We start from the raw sequence: 20204 nt of genomic DNA on the forward strand, positions 1-20204 counted from the left end.
TAGGCATGAGTGATCATAACATGATTGAATACTATTTTATGTTTGAAAATGAAAGTTCAATCTGAAGATAGGGTGTTATATTTGAATAAGGGAAATTATGAAAGCATGAGAAACAAATTGGCTGAGATGGATTGGGAAAATACATTAAAAGGCAGTGACTGTCTTTAAAGAATTATTAGATAGCTTACAGCAATCATACATTCCTTTGAGGTGCATACAGTCAAAAAGTCAGGGAACCATGGCTGACAAAGGAACTTAAGGATTACAAAAGATTGCAAAGAAAAGCTTAAAAGTACCCAGAAACATCAGTAAATCTGAAGCTTAGCAAGTTTTTAGAATACAGCATAAGAGGACCAAGAAACATAAAGAAAGGAAAAATAGAATAGAATGCAATTGAACAAAAATGGACATAGGGTATGTCAATGAGCTCTCATATATTTATTGCAAAATGTACATTCCACTTGTTTGCGCTGACTCACCATCCTGTACCCCTGAAAACAATTTATCCTAATATAAACATTAATGTGCTATTTATACTTACTGGTAATTAAATTTACTTACATTAACTTTATTTTCTTTTGGTTTTATTTTTAGTTTATTGGCTTGATTTGTTTTTATCTCTCTTTAGCTAGCGATCCTTTCTGAATTCCAAATAGTCTCTCTTTTTTAGTTTCAGATTGGTGCATGGTTATATGTAGATCCCTAGCTGCAGTTGGAATGTTGGGGATGCCAGCAATAAAGGTACCGTCATAATTATGGATTAGGGATGGGCAATAAATGCTGGCCAGCCAAGGGCTCAGTCCCATGACTGAATAAATACAAAGAAAAATAAATGGGTGACTTCAATCTACATATAGATTGGGCACAGAAAATCAGTAACAAAACCAAGGAGGAGAAATTTCTGAAGGGTGTACTGATTGGTTTTTTTTGAATAATACATTGAAGAATCAACGAGAGAACAGGCCATCCTAGGCTGGGTATTGTGTAAAGAGAAAAGAATAATTTCTAATCTAGCTGTGTGAAGCCCCTTAATATCAAATGCTTCATTAGAATGGAGAGTCACGCAGTTTATTCTGAGACTAGTGTCCACATCTAAATAAAGGACACTACGTAATATGAGGCATGAGCTAACTATGATAAATTGGGGAATGTTGTCTCTTTCTCTTGGCATTGTATTCAGAATGAAGCCACTCCCTCTTCTCCCTGTTTTTTTCTAAATTTGCTGCATCCTTTCTCAGAATGCAAAGCTGGTAAATAAAGTCCTTACTGATCTAGTCTCTGTTCATACGTCTGTCCTGCCATCCCAGGAATCATTTGTTGCGCTCCCTCCACAATCTTCCTCACACAAGGAGCCTAAAGACTTCACATGATGCTCCCAGCATGGTGTAACCAAGGCCCTGAATGGGTTTGATAGGGAGATTAGATTAGATTATGCTGAGAGGTTAATGTCACAGGTCTGGGAATCTAAAAAGTGGGGCACAATCTCTGGATAAGGGACTGAGATGAAGAAAAACTTCTTCATTCCAAAAATGAATTTTGTGCCCTAGCAGATTGTGGATGCTGTTTCATTGAATCCTTCCAAGGTTGAGAAAGACACATTTCTGTGTCTTAGAAAGTCTAGTCAGGTGAAGAGTGGACAGGTAATTGAAGTTGAAGCTCAGAATTAGCTATGACAGCATAGAGTATGCTTGACAGGCTGAATGGCCTACTCCTCTTTCTTCGTTACTTGTTCCATCTGTCTGCACAATTCTTGAAGCCAAGGAAGGACAAGCAATTCAAGTATAATGCAATTTAAAGAAGAATGTAAGATTTAATCTAAGCATCTGTATGAAGAACAATGGGCAAGTTTAGGGAAGACATGCTGCTTTAAATTACAGATATTTTCTGTAAAGTATGATAAATTGTAGTTGAGGAGTGTTATTAGCTTCTGTTGACAAGAAATGTTCTCTGAATTGCAATAGCAATTTTGTGGAACTTGGATAGTACTGTTATTTGGCCTGGCTGGAAATTAATAGCAGCATCTGAGAGCAGAGGATGCAGAAGAGTGAAAATAAAGTTGAATACAATAAAAGGGATGATCCATTTCCTTCAAAATATATATAACATTTGTCAACAGCTTCAATAGATATTAGTTACTTAGTTGTTTGTTGGTTGTATGTTAATTGGCATCTTAAATAATGGTGGCTGAACTTCAGAAGTAATATATTAGTTTAATGTAGGACATCCTGGTGATCTGGAAGGTATATACAAATGTAGATTCTTTCATTATGTTATTGTATTCAGTCTCACTCTATCTTTTCTCTTAACAATTCCCTTCCTATGCCAAAGCGCAATTATGAAAATACAGAGTTATTAGCATTATGATTGTAAAGCAGTGTATCCTTTTTATTCTAACATAACTTTGCTTTTTTAATTGCCTTACTATATTTTAAAATGTGAAATGTTCATATGCTGGAATCACTAGTCGTTTTAGATTTAGGTTCATAGCTTATCTGCTGCAGCACTGGTCGCTGCCAATATTAACGTTATTAAGGTGTATTTTGTTTCTCAATTGTTGTAGGTATCCTTCCATATGAATATAGGATAATAACAACAGCTATCGCAGGTCTTGGGTGTATGCTGACATCAGTTAGTGCCTTCATGCTCTCAACTATGTTTCGAAACAAAGGTATTAATTAAGCGATTTCTTTTGTATGCCATTTTATGTGTTACTTGCCAGTACGATTTGGAGATGAAACCATGCCCTGATTCAGTGTAGCTCAGAAAATAAAAAGCAAAACCCAGGTTGGACAAGAAGATATTATTGTGTAGCCTTTGTCACTCTGACAGAGTATGTATACGACATCATCTTGAACTTTATCAAAGGCAGTATAAGTAGGTCAAGAGTTTCCTAATGGAAAATTCTGGATATGAACCTGCATTCACGAATTTCTATCACTCATTTTTTTTTAATGAAACCATTTTCTTTGTCACAGTGTGAAAATGGCCATATAACCACCGTGTCAGATCCCCTCTTCATAGCTCATATCTACTTTCAATTGATACTAGGATGGTGGATTTTTAGAGTTCTATTTTCAGAATTTCTGTTGTAATTCCGATTGTGGAAGGTTTTACTGGATCTTAAGAATTTTGTACTTTTTATCTAGCTTTCCAATATGCATAAATCACAATGCAATAACCCTTCTTTCATTTTCAAAAGATGAGTCTTGGTAGAGAAATTCAAGCACAGGTTTCTCTTTTCTTCCTTGTTCATTTACTGCACAAAGGAACTCTCTGGGACCCAGCAGCACAGCCCAAGAGAATTGAATTATAGTGTTCAGTGCAATATACCTAATGTAGGATAATATTGCAACTTTCAAAGAGAAATGGACAGTGTTTATAGTGCATATCAGGCACAGAGGCTTAGCCAATGATTCTTAAAAAGAATGCTGGAAATCTCACCACAAAAGTCAGTTTTGTACATTTTCTTTGGGAATAGAAAAAGTGCTGGTCTCTTCTGTCACCCTCCCTAAATCAGCACTGTCTTAACTACAGATGAGGTGCTGCAAGGTAGCCAGCTAACATTAGACTGATGCCTTAAGTGCCCTTTGGCTCTGGAACTGAAAGAAGAGTAGGCTGTAGCAATAATTTGATGGGAGGGAGGGGGGGTGAGTGAAAACCTGAAGGAACTTTTGTTGGGCCTGTCGAGTCGTTTTACACCAACAAATTAATGATCATTCAACTTCTGGGTTTGGATTGAAATGGGCAGCAATGATGTAGATCCCCATGACACAATCTCTCAATCCAAAGATTTAAAGGACCAATCTGCTAAAACATATTCTATTCTCTTTGCTTTAGATCAGAAAACACAGAAATTTCTGATTGCTCTTTGTTTACTTTGCCTGATGTCATCGCTAATGTTGCTTGTAGCCGCAACCACTTTGTGGATCTTTCTTGATGGTAAATACCATGAATATGTTTTTCTTTATTGTGATTCTCTTAAAGCATTTAATAAAATGTTGCTTATTTTACTGTTGAGCACGAGGTTTAGGTTTGAACCTTACATAGAAGCATTGTAAGCTGTTTTTTCAGATCTCTTTCTTTAAGTTCTCAATGTCATTGAAGTTTGGAGCATCTTAAGCTGCTTTACCAACTTGCTAGTCAGATACCACATGAAAATGTCAGGGAATAGAGAAATTTATTTACTTGCATTATGGTTAATTTTGTGTGAACAGTTGACATAGGAGAAGGTTTTTGTTTTTGAAAAAACAGTCATTCTGTACTTTAAAAGTAAGGCTGTTAAATTATTTTGGAAAAGTGCGACTGATGGATCTATCAAACATTCAAATGTTCATTCTTTATGCACGTTTTGGTCCCTACCTTATGCTTTTGAGGTTTTCATTTTTGTTTTGAGTTTTAGATAGTTAACTTTCAAGAGAATCTGCTCTCACTAATGGTAGACTATATAGATTACATGGTAGATTCCAAGCTGTAAATGATCTTATCCACTTTTGTGTGCCCCCTTGAGTCTGAAAAGTCTGATGTGAATCAGCATGGTACTTTGGGGTCCTTTTGCAATTGCTGTACCTCCTGGCCTTTGGTCATGTTGGATGTTGCAAGTTTGGTGTGAATGGTCCCTTAAATATACCGAACTAAATCTCAGTGCTAACTTCAACGTTGATTGCTGTGTGTTCCCAAGAAAGATGTAGCACTTTGTAAGGCTCTCTATCTTTTGAAGTGACCTTTATGGTTTGTACCAAAAAAAAATCAAGTTAGCACTTTAATAGACCGCAGGCAGGTCAAGATTAGGGCTTTTCATGGTGCAGATGTGTGGAATTGATCTCCAGCAAAAGCAGTAATGACATATTGATTTATCCTTTAAAAGAGCAGGATGTGGAGATGTTGGATGCTATATTGAACACCATGGTACTTAAACTTGTATAGAAATGAAATCATCATGCTGAGGAAACTGATTGTTCTGTGGTAAAAAAACGTAAGCCACTTTGGATAAAACCAGAAATAGAATCATAGAGGTGTACAGCATGGAAACAGACCCTTCGGTCCAACCTGTCCATGCCGACCAGATATCCCAACCCAATCTAGTCCTGCCTACCAGCACCTGGCCCATAATTTTAACAAATTGGAACAGCTAGGAGACCTTTTGCTCCTTGATCTGCTGACCGCAGCAATAAATTACAGAGTGCAAGAGCATTTTTTTTTAGATTAGATTCTCTACAGTGTGGAAACAGGCCCTTCGGCCCAACAAGTCCACATCGCTAGTGTGATTCTTCAGGCTTTGATCATTTTGTTGGGGCCTGATCAGTCTATTTAACCTGAAGCCTGAGCATTGATGCCAAGAGCAGCAGCCTGGGCAAGGATAGTCCAAAAAGAGTAAAGTTTTAATTTTTTAGTTTCCTTGTGTGCTAGCATAAGGAGCAGCTGTGTTCTCTTTCCTGTAAGTTAGCCCTTAATTTCCCTGACCTGGACTTCCTCCTTGAACACTTCAACTGATTAAGGCAAGGATGTGCAAGCCAGCTTCTGCCTCCTCATTTTAATAGTCCATGAGCCACTTTCTAGACAATTTGTTGTGAAATCAGAGTTGTGTTTTAATGAAAGCCAGCTATTAAACCTCGCCAAGTCTCTTGCTGAACTTGACCTTACTGCATCTGGTTTGCAGTGTTCCTGTCTGCGATTTGAAATCAAGCCCCACCGTGTTCATCAACAACAAAAAGTAACAACGTAGCTCTCATTATTGTAGTTACCATCAAAGAGAACTTTTCAACCCAAATATCATTTTCCAAGATGACTTTGTTAATAAACATCTTTTGCAGGTTGGTCCATCGAGTCAGTGGGTCTTCTAACAGTTTCACTTATTTTCATGTTAACACCAATGATAATGTATGTTGGCAGAAGGCTAGGTCCATGTCGGCGGGTTTGGTCAAATACCTGTAAGTAAGAGGTTTAATTTTTGTGTATCATGCCTGTATGCTCTAACAATATATATCATTCTATTTTTATTTGTATTAACGGTTATAAATTATATCAAATATGACAAATGTAGCATCTTGTAACTTTTGACTCTAGCCTAAGATAGTCTTCACATTAGAGTTATAGAGATGTACAGCACAGAAACAAACCCTTCGGTCCAACTCTTCCATGCTGACCAGATATCCTAACCTAATCTAGTCCCACCTGCCAGTGTTTGTGCCAGCCTCCACCACTTCCTCTGGCAGCTCATTCCATACATGTACCACCCTCTGCGTGAAAACATTGCCCCTTAGATCTCTTTTAGATCTTTCCCCTCTTACACTAAACCTATGCCCCTCTAGTTCTGGACTCTCCCACCCCAGGGAAAAGAGTTTGTCTTTTTATCCTATCCACGCCCCTCATGATTTTATAAACCTTTATAAGGTCACCCCTCAGCCTCCAACGCTCCAGGTTTGGTTTAAATACAGATTTAAGTAGCAGATTTGTCATTGTATTACGTACTTTATGCTATAATTTTACTTGCTGTCATGTTCTTTCAGTTTTATTGTGGAGGTCTCAAAGCTTCTGTTTCTAGAATTGCTGACTATGGTGCAGTTCAACAGATTGATAATCAGACCACTAATCCTTCCAACACCTCCCCAAGTGGGGAAAAACTTAACTGATGATATAGCTGCTATAACGCATGTTTCGAATTATGAATTGGCTAGAATGCGATTGATGAATAGTGGATGTTGTTAGGATGATGCAAACTTTCTACCGAATGGATATAACAATTTTTCAATGCAGTTTTCTATGGTGCAAGGTTCCGGAGGAACACACTGTCGCGTTATAGTAGAATGATCTGTACCAAATAATCATTCAGTTCTATTGTTACAAATACATTTGTATAGCGGTGAAATATTATATCCTGTGCAACCACAGCTGCTAATACAAGATAATGAAATTGTAAAATAATTAGTTGCCAATTCTAGATTGTGTGTACATCCACAGTTCTTTTTTGACAAATTTGTACTGCTTTTGAGTTCTGATTTCCTCCTTTGATACTATAGAACAGGTTCAGAGTCAGGAACAGGAGTAAGCTCCTTGATGCTGTTTTGCTATTTAGTTAGATCTTTGTCAGACATTGTTTCATATTCATTTACAATAATCTATGGATTTCAATGAGAGGATAAAAAAAAATCCAGATTTTTTTGCCTCTCTGTGAAAGAAAATACTTGTGATTTCCCTCTCAGATGGCCAATTCCAACTCTAATTTTCTTGTTCTGGATTCCCCATTCCAGAGGAAATAGCTTTATGCTTACAGCGTAGTGGTGCACATTCATGTACTGGAAGCTACACATTTTAATACACACAGGGTTCTGTTCTTTGCAGACAGTAAGAGCATGTAGGGTCAGTACACCTTTTTCAATTCAGCAAAGTAGGTGATAGTCTTGACAGTCAGCATCCATCTGCCTTGTTTAAAATGTAAACAAGGCCTGGCAGCTAACTGTCAATCATTATTAATTGGTGCATTCTCCATAGGAATACCACTACTAAATGGAGTCCACTTGCCAACCATTCAAAATCATCCTGTCATATAGTATAAATGTTGGATTTCCCCTTAAGTTGGTAATTCTCCTGAATAGTTCTAAAGTATGAGAGAAGAAAAGCTTTGACAAAATGTGCCTTTTTCAGCAGTATTGCTATCCAAGCCATTGACGTTTTTTAACATTTTGAACATCTGATCTCTATACTTAGGGGAGCATAAGCCAAGTTAATACAGTTTGCCCTCATAAGTCATAAGGAGGACTAATAAAGACTGTGAAAATAAACTGAGGTCAAACTAGCAAAGGATATAAAAGCTGACAATAAGATTACGGAGGACGAATGTAGTATCATCATCATCACTAGAGAAGTAGTATTGACAAACTAATGGGGCTAAAGGCAGTTAAGTCCCCTGACCCTCATGTCTTGCATCCTAGAATTCTGAAAGAGATACCTACAGAGATAGTGGATGCATTGGTAATAATTTTCCAAAAAAAAATGCATCCTGGGGAAGAACCAGAGGATGGAAAGCCACCAATGTGATACTCCTCTTCAGAAAGAGGAGAGAGGCAAAAAATGGGTAACTATGGGCTGATTATCCTCACATCAATTGTTGGAGATTTATTAGAATCAATTTCAAGAGAAGTAATAGTAAAACATTTAGAAAATTATAACCTAATGAAGCTTCATGGAAGGGAAATCATGCCTGACTAATGTATTAAGAGTTTTTCAAGGAAATCTCAACCAGAGTGGACAGAGGAGAATCAGTAGATGTGTTTTATTGGGATTTGCAGAAATGAATGTACTGTCCCCAAATTTTCAGACAACACAAAAATAGGTCGAAAGGCAGGATGCGAGAGAATACAAGCAGCTTAAGAGAGAGATTGATAGTTAAAGTAAATGGGCAAAAAGGTGGCAAATGGAGTATAATGGGAGAAAATGCAAAGTTGTTCATTTTGGAAAGGAGGGCAAAAGAGCAAAATATGATTTAAATGGAGAAAAACTGCAGAAAGCTGCAACACAAAAGGATTTAGGGTAGTTCTGCTTGAAACACAGATAACTAACATGTAAATAAGGAAGGCTAATGGAATTTTGGCTCTTATTTCAAGGGGATTGGAGTATATGAGTAGCTAAATCTTACTGGAACCGTACAAGGTGGTGGTGAGACCACATCTGGAATACTGTGAGCAAATTTGGACCTCTTATTAAGAAAATATATCTTTCATTTGCGGCCATTCAGAAAAGGTTCACTAGAATGATGCCTAGTAATAGAGGGATTGTCTGGAGACCAAAGACTAAACAAGTTGGGACTCTATTTACTAGAGTTTAGAAGAATGAGATGTGATCTCATCGAAACACATAGGATCCTTTTAGGGCTTGACAGGGTAAATGCTGAGAGAATGTTTCCCCTCATGGGAGAGTCTAGGACCAGAGGGCAGAGTCTCAAAATAAAACGGCATCAATTTAACACTGAGGTGAGGAAACATTATATCAGAGGATTGAGAGTCTTTGGAATTCCTTGCCAGAGGGAGTTGTGGGGCAGAGTCCTTGTGCATATTTAATACTGAGATAAATTGTTGATTAATCAGGAAATCGAGGGTTATGGGGAAAGGGCAGAAAAGTGGACATGAGGAATGTCAGATCAGCCATGATCCTATTTAATGGCCTACTCCTGCTCCTGTTTTTTTATGGGATATGTTGCACAACTAATGGACTATTTACTGAAGTGAAATATAGAAAGTTTTATTAAATATTTGTGAAATTTTATAATCTGACATGCACACAGAAGGTAAATGTGGTTGCTACTTCATAATATCCTATTAATATTGTTGTGTTTGGCAGGGTTACCGATTCTAGTCGCTATGTTCGTGCATATAACAATCATCACAACTATAATTTTGATTATGAAGAAGTATGAGTACAGTGGTGAGCATGCTAAGTAATTTTTATTGACCAGGACAAAATATCTCCAACTGTTTCTAATTCAGAGATGTGAAATTCTGCACGAAGCAGAAATTCTTCACTTAGATTTATGAAATAATATTGTTTGGATTAGGCCAGACCACTCAAAATATTCTTGAGCAGGCAACCCATAACTTTGAAATTTGTTTCAGTAAGTGTACAGTGAAAACTATCTGGAGTAAGTTAGCTAGGTTGACTACTAGGTTTTAAAAGAGACAGCAATTTATTCACAAAATTACACAACAAAACACAAAGAACAGAATAAAGAACCCCTCCAGAACTCAGTCTAACCAAACTAGACTTAATTATGCTGTTCCGCATATTCACGACAGTCCCAGTAACCAAACACACTTAAAAACAGTTTTAAAGAAAGGAATAGGTTGAAGTTAGAAGGACAGAAAAAGCAAGAGAGCTATTTCCACACAGCTGAACTCCTAACTATTTCTGGACTGAACTGCTCAGCTAGAGAGCTGACCACTCCCCTTTCAATATATAGGTCACTTCTAAAACATGACCACTTTGGCCTGAAGTCTCATCTGTTTACATATAAACAAAAAATCCTCTCAATGCCCTTTAATCTCTGTACCAAACCAGTCTAATCGGAGCCGGGAATGTTTTATGACCCCTCTGAAAAAAATCAAGGACACAGTATCCTTGAGAAAAGGAACAGCTTTGTGACAATGTTTTCCACCATTTCTTGCTATCAGGTGCTGTACCCTCATCAAGAGGAAATGTAAAATAAAACTAAGTTGTGAAGAAACTCCGCAGTTTGTTTTTACTCCAGTTTCCAGCATCCACGGTATTTTATGTGAAGAAATATACTTTTAGTGATTGAACTTGCAGGAGTATTCGCAAGATGCAAACAACTTAATTTGTGTTAGATACATTTGACAATAGCCAATAGACAATAGGTGGAGGAGTAAGCCATTCTGCCCTTCAAGCCAGCACCTCAATCATCCTCAATCAGTATCCTGTTCCTGCCTTATCCCCATAACCCTTGATTCCACTATCCTTAAGAGCTCTATCCAACTCTTTCTTGAAAGTATCCAGAGACTTGGCCTCCACAGCCTTCTGGGGCAGAGCATTCCATATACCCACCACTCTCTGGGTGAAGAAGTTTCTCCTCAACTCTGTTCTAAATGGCCTACCTCTTATTTTTAAACTGTGTCCTCTGATTCGGGACTCACCCATCAGCGGAAATATGCTTCCTGCCTCCAGAGTGTCCACAATGTACTTGTACTTCATCAGGCAGTCACTGCTATTCTTGTGAAGAGTTGTCGATAGCAGTACTTGTAAATTAAGTCAGGTATTTTCTAACCAACCTGTTCAGGGATGTAATTGTATAACCCAGAGCAGATGGGACTTGAACCTCTTCAGAGGTAGTGATGCTATCACTGCAACACAAGAACAAAGCAACACCTTTCTTTTTCAATATTCAGAAATGTTGTAACACAACCGAATGTTTTATTTTTCCCCCATCACCTAATCACCCGTGCTTATTCACCTATTAGCCACCATGAGTCAATCATCCATGTTTTACAATTAATTAATTTATGTGCAGAGCCTGTTATAGGCAGTGCAATGACATCAAAGGTGAGGGAGAGATACAGAAAGAAGGAGGGAACCAAATCAAAATTGAGCTGGAAGAGGTAAGAGCAGGTATTTTCTATCAATCTGTTCAGAAATGTTATTACACAGCTCTGGAGCAGATGTGATTTGAATCTGAGCATTGTAGTTCAGGTGTAGGGATACTACACTGCACCGCACCACAAAAACACTTGTTAGGAATCAGAGATTTCCATTTCTTTGAGGAGACTGAGTGCCATCTGGTCTGGTTTGGAATCCGAGTTTAAAATCTCCTCGGGGAGTCTGAGTGAGTACTACTTGGCCTAGTTTGGGTTAGGAGTTTTCCTGCCACCTGGATCTCGTTAGTTTATTTGGTTCCATGTTCGAGGGTGCCATCCTGCTGGCATTGAGTGAAAACTTACAAAATTGTGGGAGCTCTATACCATAAACAAAAGGGCCCAAAACTTTAATGGTTCCTACTCTTTATTCTAGTAATTTTGTGCCACCAAGTTGGATGACAGAAGAATGCCTAAATTATTTAAATGCAGTTGAACAAAAATAGCTCTGTTGGCATAAGTCACAGTCCATGCTATAACTAGGCAGGAAATAGTGATTGTTGTAATATAGAAACTACAACTCCTAACCTAACTGTAGTTTTCCTTGTTAACAACACGTAGTGTTGATGATACCTACTATTTCACTGAAACAAACTTTGGTTGCATCTTGACTTTCTTCATAGTTCTTTCAGGCCATATTTCTGTAGTGAAAATACACATTCTGATATGTTTTTATTGTCTTTAGAGGAAGGATGTGCTTCTGAATGGCCTTTGATACATAAGTTATTTGGTGCTGTTGCTTCACCATTTGTGTTATGCCTACTCGTCTTCGGCTACAGTAAGTATTGAAAGTATCAATGTTTACCCTTTACTGATTTGAAGTGAAAAACTTTAGAAGACTTTACAGAGTTGGTGCATTAAAATGAAGTCAGAAAATTAATGTTGAGTAGAAGGAAATGAAAGCAGATTCATAACTGCTGTCTTTCACCGTCTTTTCAAATTCTATTTCTCACACCATTAGATCTAACTCAGGCCACTGCCATTGTCACACTGAGATACTTTGTATTTATCCTTCCCTGCTTCAGAATTGACCCAATAATGGTGGTTGAGTGTGATACTAAATGGATTTGTCCATTTTAGGAAGATACTGTTGTTGTCATTATTGAACCTTTTTCTTAATATTCCTTTCATTAGTGTGGCAGAATTGTGTTTATTAATTCAATGAAGTAAAACAGTTAATTCCATAACTTGGAGATCCAGTAGGACTGGGGTGTACAAAGTTAAAAATCACACAACACCAAGTTATAGTCCAACAGGTTTATTTGGAAGCACTAGCTTTTGGAGCACTACTCCTAACCACCTGATGAAGGAGCAGTGCTCTGAAAGCTAGTGCTTCCAAACAAACCTGTTGGACTATAACCCGGTGGTGTGTGATTTTTAACAAAGTTAATTCCACATAATTGTTACAGTGCAGAAGGAAGTCATTTGGCCCATTTTGTCTGTACCAGCTGTCCAGATGAGCATCCCAACTGGTGCCATTGTCCTGCCCTCTCCCCATAACCTTGGACATTATTCCCTTTCTAATAGCCATTTAATCGCCATTTGAATACCTCGATTGAAGCTGCCTCGATCAAACGCTCAGGCAATGCATTCAAGAATTTCACGACTCATTGTGTGAAAATAATTTTCATCATATCACTTTGCATTTTATTTTTCTTTCTCTTTTATCCTGAAAATTTTCTTTGTCTAGCTGTTGCTTTAGAACTATTTAAAACTACGACACAAAAATCTCCCATTTGTTAAGATATGCAGAACAATGTTTTCTGTCCTTTGCTCTTTATTCCCCTGCTATCTCTTAAAAATATTCCCTTTGACAAAGTTCAATGCTATGTCCACTATTACTATTTTCCTACTTGGTCCATTATTATAGACATAGTAATTTGCAGCTGAGGAGGAGGCCATTTGGCCCATCAAGTCCATGCATCCTTAATGACAATTTTAATTTGAAGAATCTCTTATCACTGACTCCACAATGAGATGCAGAATAAACTAGGAAATTGCATCGAAATGTACAATAATTTTAAAACTTCTTTTAAATTTCCTTTGCCACCGTGGGGAGAGCCCCACCTCTTAAGTCTGTCCTCACAATCGCAGCTTTTCCCTTCTGAACAGTTTCAATTACTTTTTTGTCATTTTTACAGTAATCCTGTAGGGCCCCTACTTTGTCTAATTTTGCACTGCTCCTTTACTATGACTTCAATGACCGGTATTTGCACTTTTTAAAAAATGAAGTATTTCCTTTTTCTCGTTTGTTGACATCTTTGAGCATCTGGTCATCTTCATTTAAGCAAATTGTCACAAAATACTACACAGTCAGCAAATTATGTTTGAACAGACTTAGTGTTCTTCTGCAAACAAGTAAATTACACACAAGAGTTTACAAAATGGACTGTTAAATCTGAAATAAAAACAAAAAAAAGGCTGTAAAGACTCAACATGTGAGTTGACTCTGTTGGGGTAAATGTTTAGTCCCATTTAAGCGGAGACAGAGTTGGGCACACACTAAAACACCTACAGCTGGCAGGTGTGCCATATCCCTGCACCATAGTTTTGGAGGGTGTAGACAGTCTATGACTATTAATGGCTACTTGAGAGCATAGACAGAGACCAGCAGAAGTGTCTCGTCAATCTCCAGGTTGCTGCAGGAACTCAGATGAAGTGGCTGGGAGGCTGCATCCTGGTGGCTGATTGGGGAACCCAGTGCTGCAGGTGAGCTCCCTGTTCCCTGTCAGCTGCAGACAAAGGTTGATATGTGCTGAAACCCCCAACACTCATCCCCACTCCAAAAGACATCCCTACTCACTAATAAGTCTATGTTTTTATTTTAAGTTTGGAAAATTGGAGTTTGGGTGATTCCATTTTTGACACTTGATTTATTTGCATTGTTTCCCTGTTGCTGTTTTCAAGCTGGAGGTCATCCTATTAACTGTATTGAGGCCACCCCCATGCCTTTACAACAAGCCATGTTATATGGCGGTACCGCTGTGCTAAATGGGATGGATTTTAAACAGATCTAGCCGCATAAAACTGGGCATCTACGTGATGCTATGGGCCATCAGCGGCAGACTTGTATTAAACCACAGTTTGTAATCACGTGGCCCAGCATATCCCTCACTGTTCAATTACTGTCAGCAAAGGGATCAATGAAGAGTGCAGGAGGGCATGCCAACACAAGGTATACCTAAAAATGAGTTGAGAATGTGGTGCTGGAAAAACACAGCAGATCAGGCAGCATCCAAGAAGCAGGAAAATCAATATTTCGGGCAAAAGTCCTTCATCAGAAATGAGGCTGGGAGCCTCGGGGGTGGAGAGATAAATGGGAGAGAGGTGGGGCTGGGGGAAGATAGCTGAAAGTACAGTAGGTGTATGGAGGTGGGGATAAAGGTGATTCGTCAGAGGGAAAGGTGGAGCGGGTAGGTGGGAAGGAAGATGGACAGGTGGAACAGGTCATGAGGGCGGTGTTGAGCTGGAAGGTTAGAACTGGGATAAGATGGGAGGAGGGGAAATGAGGAAACTGGTGAAATTCACACTGATCACATGGGGTTGGAGTGTCCTGAGGCAGATGATGAGGCATTCTTCCTCCAGGTGTTGGGTGGTGAGGGAGTGGCGATGGAAGAGACTCAGGACTTGCATGTCCTTGGCGGGGTGGGAGAGGGAGTTGAAGTGTTTGGCCACGGGGCATTGGTTGGGTTGGTTGGTTGGTGCGGATGTCCCGGAGATGTTCTCTGAATTGCTCTGCGAGTAGGCATCCTGTCTCCCCAATGTAAAAGGGACCGCATCGGGAGCAGTGGATACAGTAAATGACGTGTGGATGTGCAGATGAAACTTTGGATGTGGAAGGCTCGTTTGGGGCCTTGGTTGGAGGTGAAGGGGGTAGTGTGGGCGCAGGTTTTGCAATTCTTGTGGTGGCAGGGGAGGGTGGGTTGTTGGGGGCTGTGGACCTGACGAGGTAGTCAAGGAGGGAATGGTCTTTATGGAATGTGGTTAGGGGTGGGGAGGGAAATATATCTCTCGTGGTGGGGTCCATTTGTGGCGGAAATGGCGGAGGGTGATTGGTGGGGTGGAAGCTGAGGACCAGGGGGGTTCTGTCCTTGTTGTGGTTGGATGGGTGGGGTTTGAGGATGGCAGTGCAGGATGCGAATGAGATGCGTTGGAGGACATCTTCAACCATGTGGGAGAGGCAAGTGTGGTCTTTGAAGAAGGAGGCTATCTGGTGTGTTCTGTGGTGGAACCGGTCCTCCTGGGAGCAGATACGGCAGAGGCGGAGGAATTGGGAATATGGGATAGCATTTTTGCAGGAGGTAGGTTGGGAAGAGGTGTAATCCAGGTAGCTGTGGGAGTCGGTGGGTTTGTAGAAAATGTCAGTGTTGAGTCAGTCACCATTAATGGAGATGGAGAGGCCCAAGAAAGGGAGGGAGGTGTCAGAGATGGTGCAGTTGAATTTAAGGTTGGGTGGAATGTGTTGGTGAAGTTGATGAACTGTTCAACCTCCTCACAGGAGCACGAGGTGGTGCCAATGCAGTCAACAGTAGTGGAGAAAAAGGTGGGGAGTGGTGTCGGTATAACTGTGGAAGATGGACTGTTATACATAGCCGACAAAGAGACAGGCATAGCTGGGGCCCATGCGGGTTCCCATGGCTACCCCTTCCATCTGGAGGAGGTGGGAGGTTTTTAAGGAGAAATTGTTGAGGGTGAGGACCAGTTCAGCCAAACAAATTAGAATGTCAGTGGAAGGGTACTGGTGGCAATGTCGGGAGAGGAAGAAACAGAGGGCTTGGAGGCTCTGGTCATGGCGGGTGGAGGTGTATATGGACTGGATGTCTGTGGTGAAGTTGAGGTATTGGGGCCAGGGAAACTGAAGTCTTCGAGGAGGTAGAGGATGTGGGTAGTGTCCCGAACGTGTGTGGGGAGTTCCGGACCGGAGTATTGAGGGGGGAAGTAGGACAGTATTGAGATATGTGGAGATGAGTTCAGTAGGGCCGGAGCAGGCAGAGATGATAGGTTGGCTGGAGTAGTCAGGCTTATGTAGAACCAGATGGTGCAGGGTTCCTAAACTATGAGGTTGGAAGCTGTGAGTGGGAGACCCCTGAGGTGATGAGGTTCTGTATGGACTAGGAGATGATGGTTTGGTGATTGGAGGCGAGGTCGTGGTTGAGGTGGCGGTAGGAGGACGTGTCTTCAAGTTGGCACCTTGCTTCAGCGGCTTCATCTATCTATTGCTCTCTCCCCACACCCCGTCCACCTCTTGCACTCTCCCCATCCCCATCCACCAATTGCACTCTTTTCACCCCCCCGTCCACCTATTGCTCTCTCTCTCCACCGCCCCCCCCTGTCCACCTATTGCGCTCTCTCCACCTTCCCCCCCCCCCCCCCCACCCCCCCGTCCACCTATTGCACTCTCCCCACCCCCCGTCCACCTATTGCACTCTCCCCACCCCCTGTCCACTTATTGCACTCTCTCCAAGCCCCGTCCACCTGTTGCACTCTCTCCAAGCCCCGTCCACCTGTTGCACTCTCTCCAAGCCCCGTCCACCTATTGCGCTCTCTCCAAGCCCCGTCCACCTATTGCACTCTCCCCACCCCCCGTCCACCTATTGCACTCTCTCCAAGCCCTGTCCATCTATCGCACTCTGCCCAACCACCGTCCACCTATTGCACAATCCCCACCCCCCCGTCCAGGTATTGCACTTTCCCCATGCCCCCCCCCCCCTGTCCACCTATTGCACTCTCTCCACCTTCCATCCACCTGTTGCCTGTTGCACTCTCCCCACGCACCCCCGTCCACCTATTGCGCTCTCAGCTACTTTCTGCCCCCAACCCCACCCCTCTCCCATTTATCTCTTCACCCTTGAGGCTCCCAGCCTCATTCCTGATGAAGGGCTTTTGCCCAAAACATCAATTCTCCTGCTCCTCGGATGCTGCCTGACCTGCTGTACTTTTCCAGCATCACACTCTCAACTCTAATCTCCAGCATCTGCTGTCCTCATCTTTGCCTTCATACCTAAAAGTGAGGCGAAAACCTGGTGAAAGTACGACCACAGGATGTACTTACATTCAAACAGCAGAAGCAGCAAGTGATAGTGCTACATAATTCCACAACCAATTCCCTCCCTATCCAGTCTTAGCTCTGCAGTTCTATAACATCCAGTTGTCAAAGTGGTGGTAAGGTGAGGCGATGGCCTAGTGGCATTATCACTGGACTGTTAATCCAGAGACCCATGTAATGTTCTGGGGACCAAGGTACGAATCTTACCACGGCAGAGGTTGGAATTTGAATTTAATAATTGAATTAAAAGTATAACGATGACCATGAAAACATTATTGATTGTCAGAAAAACCCATCTGGTTCACTAATATCCTTCAGGGAAGGACATCTGTCTTCCTCACCTGGTCTAGACCCAAAGCAATGTGGTTAACCCTTAACTGGCCTATGAGCAGTTAAGGATGGGCAATAAATACTGGACTACCCAGCAATGCCCTCATCCTGTAAATGAATTTTAAAAAAGGAAAGAAAATTAAACTCCTCACTGGAGGGGAACACATCACAATATCCAATCACAATGACAGGGACCCAGCATATCAAAGATAATGCTATTTGTATCCATCTTCCAGAAGTGATAAGTGGATGATTCACCATAGCCTCCATCTGAGGTCTCCAGAATCACAGACAATTGTCAGTCTTCAGTCACTGCAATTTACTCCCAAGTGACACTAAGAAATGACTGAAATCACTGGATATTGGAAAGGTCATGGGCTTAACAAAATCTGGGCAACATTATTGAAAACATGCACTCCAGAACTTGTGGCACCCTTAGCCAAACTGTTCCAGTACTATTACTACAACGCCAACCACCAATACTGTGGAAAATTGCCCAGGTATGACCTTTACACAAAAAGGACAAAAGCGCAGGACAATTCCAACCCAGTCAATTACTGCCAAAACTGTCTGTATTCAATCATAATCAAAGTGATGGTGGGTGTAATCAACAGTGCTGTGAAGCAGCACTTATAAAAGTATAATCCCTTCACTGATGCTCAGGTTGCATTCTGCAAAGGCCGTTAGATTCCTGACTTCATCACAGCCTTTGGTAAACTCCAGATGTGAAGTGAGGTGAGAATGAGTGTCCTTGACATTAAAACAATATTTTACCAAGCATGGTACTAAGGAGCCTAGCAAAATTAGAATCAATGGGAATTGGAGGCAAAAGTCTCTGGTTGGAGCCATATTTGGCACAAAGGTTGTGGATTGAGGCTCAGTCATCTTGGCTCCAGAACATATCTGTGGAGGTCCTCAGGATAGTGTCGTAGAACCAACCATATTTCGCACCATTTGTGATACTGTATATACTGAAATAGGCAGTGTCCTATTTCAGTAGCAAAGTATGGACAACAACCAGTGGCAAACAACATTCACTGCAAGAAAGTGCCAGGCAATGACCATCTCCAACAAGAGTGAATCTAACCATCACTCTTTGGTGTTCAATGGCATTACCATCTCTGAATTCCCACTAATATCCTCGTTCAGCCATATATGTGCTGTCGTTCAGGCAGGTCTGTGGCAAGTAACTCACCTCCTATCTCCCTAATGAGGTAAAAACAATGACTGCAGATGCTGGAAAGCAAATACTGGATTAGTGGTGCTGGAAGAGCACAGCAGTTCAGGCAGCATCCAACGAGCAGCGAAATCGACGTTTCGGGCAAAAGCCCTTCATCAGGATTCCTGATGAAGGGCTTTTGCCCGAAACGTCAATTTCGCTGCTCGTTGGATGCTGCCTGAACTGCTGTGCTCTTCCAGTACCACTAATCCTATCTCCCTAATACCTGACCACCATCTATAGACAATAGACAATAGATGCAGGAGTAGGCCATTCTGCCCTTCGAGCCTGCACCGCCATTCAATATGATCATGGCTGATCATTCCTAATCAGTATCCTGTTCCAGCCTTATCTCCATAACCCTTGACTCCACTATCTTTAAGAGCTCTATCCAATTCTTTCTTAAATGAATCCAGAGACTGGGCCTCCACTGCCCTCTGGGGCAGAGCATTCCACACAGATGGCACAATATAGCAGTTTGATTATATATTTCGCACTTGCCTGGATGAGGGCAGCCTCAGCAAAACTCAAGCTTGATACTATCCAGACAGAAGCAGCTCACTTGATTGGCACCACATCCACAAACCCCACTGCCTCCACCACTGATGCTCAGTTAAAGCAGTGTGTACTATTTACAAGATGCACTGCAGTAACTTGCCAAGTCTCTTTTGATGTCTTGTTCCCAATCTATGATTTCCATTGTCTAGAAGAGCAAGAGCAACAAATGCAAAGAAAAGCCACCACCTTCAAGTCCCTCTCCAAGCCACATGCCATCCTGATTTGTAACTATAACAGTTTCTTCATTATCACTAGGTCATAATGCAGGAACTCTCTCCCTAATAGCATTATGTGTATACCTGCATACCAGGGTGTGTAGTGATTTAAGAACATGTGGAATGTGAAGTAAGAGCTGAAACAATTGTTTTGACCCCTCAAGCTACTTCACCAATCAGTAATATCATGGTTGATCTTTTTGTATCAAAATAGAAATTCCCATTCATCCCATAATCTATGATTCTCTTACCTAAAAAGAATCCATCCATCACTTTTTTAAAAAAAAGTATTTAGTGACCTGCTTCTGTAATCTTCTGAGGAAGTTGAGGTTACCTGCCTTAGCTACCCTCCCAGCCAACGCTTTCCAGATTCCACCATCACTCTGTGTGAAAGTTACTCTTCAAATCCCCTCTAAACCTCCTGCCTTTAACCTTACATTTATGATCATTTGCTATTGATCCTGCAACTAAAAGGAACAGCAGCTTTCTATTCACTCTGTCTTTGCCCCATATAATCTTTAACGTCTCAATCAGGTGCCCTCTCAGCTTTCTTCCTTCCAAAGAAGAAAAACATTCTTCTGTTATTTCCAAATCTTCTTCCTTCTGGTCCGTAGAAGTCCATAATGTTACCCCATGGATTTATGTCCATTGGCTAGGTTCTAAGCAGAAGGCTGACATTGCTGATGCACTGTGCTGCAGAT

At 41.0% G+C, this 20204-nt stretch overlaps 1 protein-coding gene across 1 annotated transcript in view; it reads left to right on the top strand.

The window, feature by feature from the left end:
- Positions 1 to 20204, top strand: part of LOC140455097 (uncharacterized) — a 66131-nt gene that overhangs the window by 19191 nt on the left and 26736 nt on the right. The window contains exons 2-6 of the mRNA XM_072549759.1: positions 2561 to 2668; positions 3838 to 3939; positions 5811 to 5927; positions 9334 to 9417; positions 11821 to 11913. Of these exons, the coding sequence (XP_072405860.1) occupies positions 2561 to 2668; positions 3838 to 3939; positions 5811 to 5927; positions 9334 to 9417; positions 11821 to 11913 (504 nt within the window). The remainder of the gene's footprint in view (positions 1 to 2560; positions 2669 to 3837; positions 3940 to 5810; positions 5928 to 9333; positions 9418 to 11820; positions 11914 to 20204) is intronic.

The sequence above is a fragment of the Chiloscyllium punctatum genome, chromosome 30 (genome assembly GCF_047496795.1).
Source record: "Chiloscyllium punctatum isolate Juve2018m chromosome 30, sChiPun1.3, whole genome shotgun sequence".
Taxonomy (NCBI): domain Eukaryota; kingdom Metazoa; phylum Chordata; class Chondrichthyes; order Orectolobiformes; family Hemiscylliidae; genus Chiloscyllium; species Chiloscyllium punctatum.